Genomic DNA, 10112 nt, shown 5'->3' with positions numbered 1-10112 from the left:
TGACACTAATATATATATATATATATATATATGCTGTATATATGATGTGAGGGTGGGTTTTGTAGCTTGCTGTGTTATTGCAGTTGTTGTTGTGAGGTGTGGCCCACTCCTCCCCAGGGTTTGAGCTCGCCCCGCCCCACTTTCCAATGAGCCGTTGTTATCATGTCCCTGTGAATCACAGACCCAGTATGGTGTTTCTCCCTCCAGCAGAAGAGAGAGGTACATGAGAATTGTGCCAGGTAGTGTTAGGACCTGCAGATTGGTCATGCCGTGACGTGGCTGCAGGCTTATAACGCTTTGGCCAAAGGGTTTAACTAAATGACCGGTAGGTCGCGCTTATAGTGCCGGCGACGCGACGTCGCCCGAAAACAAATGCATTGCCGCCGCCCCGTGCGCTTATAGTGCGCGCAACGGTGATGGAGCGGTCGCGAAAACTGGTAGCCGTAAAAATGTTATTTTTCAAGGGCTGTCGCCTCACGTGACTGCCCTTGAACCAATCAAATGGCCGGAAATCCGCGACGCCAGCTCCTGGCGAAATATAACTTTCGCCGACGGGTGACATCACCCGTCGTGTCGCCATCAACGGCACGACGGGTGGCGTCACCCGTCGTGTCGCCATCAACGGCACTGTAGGCACGGCCTTACTCACGAGCAGATAAGCACTGATGTGTTGTACTGTATGTTGTGTCACTTTGTATGTTGCGCTGGGCCTTTCTGTTTTTGTTTACCCTAATTAATAGTATTTTGCAGATCGACATCCCTCATGACCCATTATATACAATATTAGGGAAACCCATAAATAAAAACAAATCCAAAAATCATCTAAAAAAATACTCAATGTCGCCAGATGCAACATTGCCAAGATCTGGAAGCAACCCTCCCCCTCCCTCTCCCCCCCTCTCCCCCCCATCCACCATCACGGGAATAACAACATTTCGGTATATTGTATATATGGAAAAGGACGATTTTTTTTTATTTACGGTGTTGGATTTGACATACTCCTCCTCTCCCTCTGACTCCACAAAATGTACCCAACAGTATATCTGCAAGACTGGCAATAATATGGGAAAGAACGTGGGAATCCCTCCCCACAAAGTGAGAAACGGAAGATACATTGTACATTTGCACACACATCCCGGGGTCTCCTGAGCCACCGCACAAGCTCAGGAGGTATTAGTCCTGCGCGGAAAAGGCAGGTACCAAGGAATGCCAACACTACACTGTAATAAAGTACTGCAGTGAGTATTAGAACTATTACTGTGATATACCCAACTCGTTAGTACTGCAGTGAGTATTAGAACTATTACTGTGATATACCCAACTTGTTAGTACTGCAGTGAGTATTAGAACTATTACTGTGATATACCCAACTTGTTAGTACTGCAGTGAGTATTAGAACTATTACTGTGATATACCCAACTTGTTAGTACTGCAGTGAGTATTAGAACTATTACTGTGATATACCCAACTTGTTAGTACTGCAGTGAGCGATCTGTATAACGATGAATTAAACATTAACATACAGTCTCCCCCACTCCGGAGAGGGCCAGTAATACTCTCCTGCTCCGTGGAAGGCACAGACGAGAATCTTTCAGCTCCCCCGCTCCCGATTTAGCAAAAGTGAAGATTCGTGCGCTGCATCAATTACACTCCTTAATATAATCTATTTGTTTGGTCTAATTATTTACAAATGGAAATTTTAGCCCCTTCAACCTGCTGCTCCGCTGGCAGGGGGTCCCTCATTGGCTGCTCCGCTGGCAGGGGGTCCCTCATTGGCTGCTCCGCTGGTAGGGGGTCCCTCATTGGCTGCACCACTGCCAGGGTTCTGATTGGTTCAGTCTCCAATTGCTGCATATTGGTTGGAGGATTTCCCCCTCCCCCCCCCGTGGGGGCATGCGGCTTGCGCTCACATTTTGCTTTTGGGGGGGTCCTGTCGCACACGGAACACACCCTCCTGCGCACACGTGACTGCAAGGATCCCGTCCCTGCGCCACAAGCGCCCATGTACCAGTCCGCGACTGCTTCCTGTGAGAATGGAAACATACAAAGAGCGGCATTAAACTAGCCCAGGCCCGCCCACCCAACTAACCCATGGCAGAGGCTCCCCGTCCCTTACCCAACTAACTCACGCCGCAGGCTCCCCACCCCCCACCCAACTAACACGCAGCCAAAACTCCCAACCCAACTAACCCATGGCAGAGGCTCCCCACCCCCCACCCAACTAACACACAGCCAAGGCTCCCCACCCAACAAACTCGTGGCCCCGGATCCTCGCCCAACTCACCAGCCCAGTGGCTCTCGCACTCGTACAGCATCCACTCGTCGGCCCGGAAGGGCGCGTGGAACCACATAGAGTGGTCGAGAGATGCCATGAATCGCATACGGAACTGCAGGTGAGGGAGCAGCACGGTGCCCAGGAAGGAATAGTCTGAGATATAGGCAGCGACGCAGCAGTGCAGCTTCATGTCACCCGGGCCTGAGAGAGACGCACGGGGGTGAGAGGCAGGCAGAGGGGCAAGAGAGGAAAGACGGGAGGGGGAAGAGACAGAGAGGGACGAGGGGAGATTGGGGGGGGGGGCGGGGGGAGGAGGAAAGGAGGAGAAGAGGCAGACAGAGGGATATCCTGCCGGCAGGGGGAAACTATTGCCGAGCTCCCGCTGGTGGGCGCTGCTCCCATTTGTATTTCCCTCCACGACCCAAGGCTGTGCCGGAGACACCAGAGAACGAGGTTGGGGGCCAGCGGAGAGCAGGACTTTAAGCAGGAGATGTGAAAGTGCTCTAGTGAGAGGTGTACCAGAGGTCTGAACGGTCTCTACCCCAACAGTGTGGAAGAAAGCCCTGGGAAAGCCTTCAATGTGGCACCCGGCCAGCTCAGTTGCCTCGTATGCCCCGTGTGTTAGGGGGCTCGGATACCCCCCGTGTTACTGAGCTCAGAGCCCCCCGTACACCCCTGTTAGTGAGCTCCGATCCCCCTTGTCAACAAGTATAGCTCTGATCTGTGATGTGCCTGCAGGCTCCGGCTGGAATAAAAAACTCTTTATTGAACTGCTTTGCCCTGATCCCTGGGGTAAGTTCTGCTTTCCCGTGACACCCGCTCTCACCAATGAGTCCTCGTGCCCGCACCCAGAAGAGTTGACGTGGTTCCTGTGGCTGGCGGTGGAACATGTCTGGTGGGTTGACAGGTTTGATCAGGATGGGAATCTCCTGGGCCAGGATCTTGTTCAGACCCAGTCTGTGCTTCTCCACCAAAGAGGGGTCCCTGGGAAGGGAGAGGGGAGATATCAACACTGTGCCCACCACAGAGAGAGAAGTACTGGCGCGGGAGAGAGCCACGCTTACAGCAAGTACTGGCGCGGAAGAGGTAGCTGCGCTTACTGTAAGTACTGGAGTAGGAGCGGGAGAGACAGCTGTACTTACCGTAAGTACTTGTGTATAAGCTCCTCCCGGGTCAGCAGCTCCTCTGGAGGGGGCACAGTGGGCATGGTGAACTGGTGCTGCAGGGGGCTCTCCTGTGCACACTGGAAGGAGGCTTGACATGTCAGGATGGGCATCCCATGCTGTATGGCCTTCACCGAGCGCACGCTGAAACTGCGCCCATCCCGGGTTCGTTCCACCTGGTACAGAACCGGAACTTTGGGGTCCCCTGAGAGTGTGAGGACACACGCAGAGTTATCAGGTCTTGGTAGCCGGGTGGGCACAGGATACAGCATGGCGGCACAGACACACCCACACGGGATCAGGGTGAGGTTCGTTACAGACACACGGGATCAGGGTGAGGGGCGTTACAGACACACGGGATCAGGGTGAGGGGCGTACAAGACACACGGGATCAGGGTGAGGGGCGTTACAGACACACGGGATCAGGGTGAGGGGCGTTACAGACACACGGGATCAGGGTGAGGGGCGTTACAGACACACGGGATCAGGGTGAGGGGCGTTACAGACACACGGGATCAGGGTGAGGGGCGTTACAGACACACGGGATCAGGGTGAGGGGCGTTACAGACACACGGGATCAGGGTGAGGGGCGTTACAGACACACGGGATCAGGGCGAGGGGCGTTACAGACACACGGGATCAGGGTGAGGGGCGTTACAGACACACGGGATCAGGGTGAGGGGCGTTACAGACATTTCGATGTGATGTGGGGTCAGAGGGTACCTGCTCGCACAAAGTAGCAGTGCAGAGAATGGACGTTCACATCCTCACTCACAGACCTGGCTGCTGCTACCAGCGCCTGACCCACGATCTGACCCCCAAACAACCTCTGTGTGGCAGGTACCCAGTGGTGTGAGCCCCTGCAGGGTGAGACGAGAAGTGGGTTACCTTTGCAATAACATGACAAAATTAGAAATGGGCCATCCTGGTGTGAATGCGAGAGTCAGTTTTCCGTGGCCCAGGCACTGCTGCGCCCACGTATTATGCATTATCACATTTAAACAGGGCCACCTTACTCCCAGTCCCTTTAACTAACCACACACGGTATAGTGAGGAATTCACATCTCAGACCGGTCCTCAGAATGACACAACCCGCCCCCGAAGACCGATACGGTCCCCCATCCCCCCACACACATAGCCCCCTATTCCCTTCTGTCCCCTCTCGCATAACTACCTCTCCCCATCCCCACCACATAAATCCAATTTCTTTCTGTTCCCCACCCACATAACCCCCTATTTCCTTCAGTTCCCCTTGTCTAGCCACCCACATAACACACCTCTCCCCCACCCCCCCACATAACCCCCTATATCCACCTCTTCCTCACCCACATAGCCCCCTCTCACTCACATAACCCCCTCTCTCCACCTCTCCCTCACCCACATAGCCCCCACTCACACACATAACCCCCTCTCTCCACCTCTCCCTCACCCACATAACCCCCTATATCCACCACTCCCTCACCCACATAACCCCCTATATCCACCACTCCCTCACCCACATAGCCCCGTCTCACTCACATAACCCCCTCTCTTCACCTCTCCCTCACCCACATAACCCCCTCTCACCCACATAGCCCCCCTATATCCACCTCTCCTCTCACCCACATAGCCCTCATTTCCATCTGCCTCCCCCCCTCCTCGCTCCTGTCTCTCTCACCGGAACAGATCCACGTCCAGCGGCTCCAGGTTCAGAACGCTGGTCACCAGGACGCTCCTGAGATCCACCGGGTTCGTGTCCTCGGGATCCGGGAGATCCTCCGGCTGTAGAGAGGCCGCCATCTTCCCTATCACGTGACAGCCACATCACGTGACGACCCTTGGACCCGTACCGGGGATGGGAAGCTTGCTGGAAGCTCCCCTCCCCCTTCCGATGGACTCGAGGAGATGAAAAAAGCCGGAAGTCACTAAGAGCAACATCCGGTCGACTAGGGCTCACTGATTGGCCGGTGCTCTCATACTCATCTCTGATTGGCTGCCGATCCTGTCAGTCCGCTCACATTTATTGCCTCTATAGGAAGGGGGCGATAGGGAAAGTATGATTGGTCTGTTTTCTAATCACGTGACAAACACGTCGCCTCACTGATTGGCTGTGGCACGCGCCTATATAATCGTAGCCCTGATTGGCTGTATATTAGTGGGCGGGGCCTTGTCATTAGTATATAGTGGAGGGTGTGGGGGTCGGGTCAGTGCCGAAGCGGCGTTCAAACTAAGGAGAAAGAGGCCCCCAGGAGCCACAGGACAGAGCCAGGGGCCCCAGCCAGAGACAGGCTACAAGAGAGAGCCAGGGGCCCCAGCTAAAGACAGGACAGAGCCAGGGCCCCCAGCTAGAGGCCACTCTCAAAGGCCTCCCAGCTAGACAGCTCCCAGGGGCCCCAGCTAGAGCCAGGCTACAAGACAGAGCCAGGGGCCCTAGCTAGAGGCCACTCCCAAAGGCCCCCCAGCTAGAAACATCTCCCAGGAGCCACAGGACAGAGCCAGGGTCCCGAGCTAGAAAGAGCCAGGGGACCCATATAGAGTTTCCCGCACTCAGGGATCGCACTCTTGAAGCCCCTGTAAGTGCTAGAGACCTTCTCCCCCTTCCCACCCCCCCCATAACACCGGACCAATCAGAGGCAGCTTTATCCCGCATTCCCATCATACACAGCAGCTATTGCCTATTGCGCACCTTGCACCGATTCTGGGAACCTACAGCCTGCCATATACCCTCCACAGTCCCCAAGCGGATCCCATCACCGGATCGCAGTGACCCAAGGCCGCCCAGCTGGGGCGAGACGTCCGCTATGCAAGTGGGAAGCTGCTTCCTCAATTATGAAGATTTCAAGGAGAGCTTCAACTCTTACAAAGAGGAGACCAAGAGCAGCTACAACATCCGGAGCAGCGTGTCGGTGCGGTACCACAACCGCAAGCATGGGGCCAGCGTGCGCCATGACATCACGTAAGGACCAGGGATAGCTTTGTGTGTGTGTGACCTCGTGAGGACCGCCCATGGCTGCGTGCGTGGGGGGTGAGGACCGCTCATGGCTGCGTGCGTGGGGGTGAGGACCGCCCATGGCTGCGTGCGTGGGGGGTGAGGACCGCCCATGGCTGCGTGCGTGGGGGTGAGGACCGCCCATGGCTGCGTGCGTGGGGGTGAGGACCGCCCATGGCTGCGTGCGTGGGGGTGAGGACCGCCCATGGCTGCGTGCGTGGGGGTGAGGACCGCCCATGGCTGCGTGCGTGGGGGTGAGGACCGCCCATGGCTGCGTGCGTGGGGGTGAGGACCGCCCATGGCTGCGTGCGTGGGGGTGAGGACCGCCCATGGCTGCGTGCGTGGGGGTGAGGACCGCCCATGGCTGCGTGCGTGGGGGTGAGGACCGCCCATGGCTGCGTGCGTGGAAGTGACCTCGCGTGGCGGCCGCGCATGGCTGTGTGGGTGAGGACCGCCCATGGCTGCGTGCGTGGGGGTGAGGACCGCCCATGGCTGCGTGCGTGGGGGTGAGGACCGCCCATGGCTGCGTGCGTGGGGGTGAGGACCGCCCATGGCTGCGTGCGTGGGGGTGAGGACCGCCCATGGCTGCGTGCGTGGGGGGTGAGGACCGCCCATGGCTGCGTGCGTGGGGGTGAGGACCGCCCATGGCTGCGTGCGTGGGGGTGAGGACCGCCCATGGCTGCGTGCGTGGGGGTGAGGACCGCCCATGGCTGCGTGCGTGGGGGTGAGGACCGCCCATGGCTGCGTGCGTGGAAGTGACCTCGCGTGGCGGCCGCGCATGGCTGTGTGGGTGAGGACCGCCCATGGCTGCGTGCGTGGGGGTGAGGACCGCCCATGGCTGCGTGCGTGGGGGTGAGGACCGCCCATGGCTGCGTGCGTGGGGGTGAGGACCGCCCATGGCTGCGTGCGTGGGGGTGAGGACCGCCCATGGCTGCGTGCGTGGAAGTGACCTCGCGTGGCGGCCGCGCATGGCTGTGTGGGTGAGGACCGCCCATGGCTGCGTGCGTGGGGGTGAGGACCGCCCATGGCTGCGTGCGTGGGGATGACCTCGCGTGGCGACCGCGCTTGGCTGCGTGCATGACTGACCTCGTCTCCGGACCGCGCATGGCTGTGTGGGGATGACCTCACGTGCGGACCGTGCGTGGGTGAGGATCGCGCATGGCTGCGTGCGTAGGAGTGACCTTGTGAGTAATGTGCGTTGGCAACCTGGAGTGGTGACCACAGATGGATGCAGTGTCTGTCTGCATGGGATTTTCTTTATTTGCGTGTGTGGTTCTGATTGTATGACTAGATAGCATGAACTGGCTATACAGGTTATAGGCTTTGTGCCAGAGGAGTTACAGCATCGTGTTCTCCAGACAGACGACGCTCTGTATTTCTTGACTGAACATAGCCAACTGAAACGTTATTTTACAGTAGCATTTGAGGGAATGGGCTTCTGTTCTGCCTCTCGCTTGTTAATGCTGTCCGCTTACGTGGGTGTCACAATTTACTCTTCTCTCGTCTGCTGCTCTGCAGGTTTACACAGGTGAAGTTTTGCTGTTCCCAGCCGCAGGGACACAACCGCAAGAGAAAGTCTCAGGAGAGCAGCTGCCCGGCCTTCTTTGTTCTGCAGTACGATGAGGAACTGGACAGGTTGGTGGTAAACGAAGAGAATTCTAATCATGTCCACATCGAGGTGAAGAAGGAATGTCTCTCACCTGTCTCCCCTCCTGCTACAGCAAAGAGTCTGGCTACTCCCTTTAAAAAGCTGTGCAGTGAAAGGCTGTCTCCTGCCCTTTCAGATGAAGATGCCACTCCGGAGTCTCCTCTCCCTGAACCCACCTCTCCCACGCAGAGCATTGTCCATTCCAAGGTGGAGAATACCATCTCCGAGACCCCCTGCTACACTGTTCCTTCCAGCGAGAAGAGTGGTGTCTCTGAGCTCCCTCAGGAGGAGGTCTCTGCCGCTGCTGTAATGCGCTTGGCAGAGGTGATAAATAATTTTCTGTTGGCAGACGTGGGCTCCTTGGCTACGATGACTGTTGGGGACCAGCAAGAGTTGGAGCGGCTGGGCTTCCAGACAAGTAAAATGCGCAGCCTATTTGTGAAGTTTCCGGAGAGCCTCCTGCTGCACCGCATGCCCAGCAAGCACAACTATATCCTGTATGCCTTCCTGGTGGAGACCAAAGAGCGTGTGGGAAAAGTGGTTCACTTCTCCTTCCTGAAGGAGGACAGCGCAGACAGCGTCTCCAAAATGCTCAACATCTTCCAGGGCTTCAACCCAGATTGGTCAAAGATAAGGGTCGTCTTCACGGACTTGTCCTGTGCTCACAGAGAAGTCCTAAAAGAGGCTTTCCCTTCAGCCAAGGTGCTGCTGTCCGTGTACCACACGGCGCGTCTGATTGAGAGCAAAGCCAGGGTAAAGTCTTCAGCCAAGGGAAAGTCTTCTGAGGAGCGGCTGCGCTGTGCGCTGCACGATGCAGTGTTCTGCACGTCCCCTGAGACGCTTTCCCAACTGGCGGATAGGGTGAAATCCACCGTGGACAAGGAGCTTTACGATTACCTGAGTACCCACTGGTTCACCTGTGAGCTGCTGTGGTACATGCATGTTAAGAAGGGTTTGTGTTTCTGCAGCACCTACATTGACAGCCTGGAGCTGGTCACTAACAAGATCTCTGGACTATTTGGAAAGCAGAGCTCCATGGAGTCGAATATCCAGCAGTTTGTCGAATATTCCGACTGCTTCAACAGCAAGGGTCTGGAGAACCTGAGGGATTGCTCCTTGAGCTTGTCTGCGAAGAACAAGAGCAATAAAAAGAGGACCCCCATCACACTTGGCAGTCTGCCCATCTACCGCCCCATCGCTCCCGCTCCCGTTTCTGCTCCCGTTCCCGCTCCTGCTCCCGCTCCGGTGGTAAAGTCATTCACCAATCCGAAGATGAACGTTGCCATAGTGGCTTCCATACGGAAACACTGCACAGAGCTGGGGAGACAGCTATGCCTAATAGAGTGGGAGGTGGTGCAGAAGTCCACGCAGATCATCAACACGCAGAAAAGCTTCATTGCAGTGCAGCTTCTGGAGGAGTCACATGTGGTCACTGCCAACGGCCGCTCCTGCACCTGCCATTTCAGTAGCCGTTACCAGCTGCCGTGCCGGCACATCCTGAGCATGCTGCTCTCACGTGGGAAGCCGGTGGTAGAGACCATTGTTTGTGTCAACTGGCAAAGGAAATACAAACTGCACAAGCCCCTGTCAGAGGGGGAATTCGAGGACACGGTGAAACGCTTCACGGGGAGTGAGGATGAGGCCAAGGAGCGAAGCAACAAGATCAAGAGTTTGACCAAGGAGCTTTCTAACTTGCTCCTGCAGTGTGAGGGATATGAATTGGAGGTCAGGTGCGCCACTCTGCAGATGATCGTGGACATCTGGAGCAAGGCTTCGGGTGCTGGTGAAGGCCAGTGTCCGGCGCCGGAGGATATCAAAGAGCTGCCCTACCAGTGGGTAAAGAAGGAGCCTCTGGAGGAGGAAGAGAACGTGGGCAGTTGTGAGCTGTACAGAGTGGACCCTCACCGGACTCTAAGCTGAGACTCGCACTGACTAATAACAAGATAGGAATAACTGAGCCACAGTGACCTTCAAGAGGTATTAGCTCAGGTGTCCTGTTGAGGACTGGAACCTTGGACTACAAATCAGATCATTAGGAAGAGTGTCTGATATTTATTG

General features: G+C 56.3%; 2 protein-coding genes across 2 annotated transcripts; one reads left to right on the top strand and one right to left on the bottom strand.

The window, feature by feature from the left end:
• Window positions 1-941: 941 nt before the first annotated feature.
• ACOT8 (acyl-CoA thioesterase 8) lies at window positions 942-5374 on the bottom strand. The gene is made up of 6 exons (XM_075571801.1): window positions 5096-5374; window positions 4162-4298; window positions 3418-3643; window positions 3102-3259; window positions 2285-2476; window positions 942-2025 (listed from the first exon to the last, which is right to left on the bottom strand). Exons 1-6 carry the CDS (start codon window positions 5215-5217, stop codon window positions 1907-1909), a joined length of 954 nt encoding a protein of 317 aa, XP_075427916.1. The 5' UTR covers window positions 5218-5374; the 3' UTR covers window positions 942-1906.
• Window positions 5375-5471: 97 nt separating this feature from the next.
• ZSWIM3 (zinc finger SWIM-type containing 3) lies at window positions 5472-10106 on the top strand. The gene is made up of 2 exons (XM_075571800.1): window positions 5472-6373; window positions 7925-10106. Exons 1-2 carry the CDS (start codon window positions 6219-6221, stop codon window positions 9972-9974), a joined length of 2205 nt encoding a protein of 734 aa, XP_075427915.1. The 5' UTR covers window positions 5472-6218; the 3' UTR covers window positions 9975-10106.
• Window positions 10107-10112: the final 6 nt, after the last annotated feature.

Source organism: Ascaphus truei, chromosome 15 (assembly GCF_040206685.1).
Source record: "Ascaphus truei isolate aAscTru1 chromosome 15, aAscTru1.hap1, whole genome shotgun sequence".
Classification (NCBI taxonomy): domain Eukaryota; kingdom Metazoa; phylum Chordata; class Amphibia; order Anura; family Ascaphidae; genus Ascaphus; species Ascaphus truei.
Note: the sequence above shows the minus strand (reverse complement) of the source record. Positions and strands in the feature narration are given on the sequence as shown.

What these genes read in the sequence shown, in the direction of transcription:
- ZSWIM3 (XM_075571800.1), top strand. Translation starts at nt 6,219, where the DNA reads ATGCAAGTGGGAAGCTGCTTCCTCAATTATGAAGATTTCAAGGAGAGC. An exon ending in AGCGTGCGCCATGACATCAC is followed by an intron (nt 6,374 to 7,924) that starts GTAAGGACCAGG and finishes GCTGCTCTGCAG; the next exon opens with GTTTACACAGGTGAAGTTTT.
- ACOT8 (XM_075571801.1), bottom strand. Translation starts at nt 5,217, where the DNA reads ATGGCGGCCTCTCTACAGCCGGAGGATCTCCCGGATCCCGAGGACACG. An exon ending in CTTATACACAAGTACTTACG is followed by an intron (nt 3,260 to 3,417) that starts GTAAGTACAGCT and finishes CTCCCTTCCCAG; the next exon opens with GGACCCCTCTTTGGTGGAGA. An exon ending in GTGCGAGAGCCACTGGGCTG is followed by an intron (nt 2,026 to 2,284) that starts GTGAGTTGGGCG and finishes CCATTCTCACAG; the next exon opens with GAAGCAGTCGCGGACTGGTA.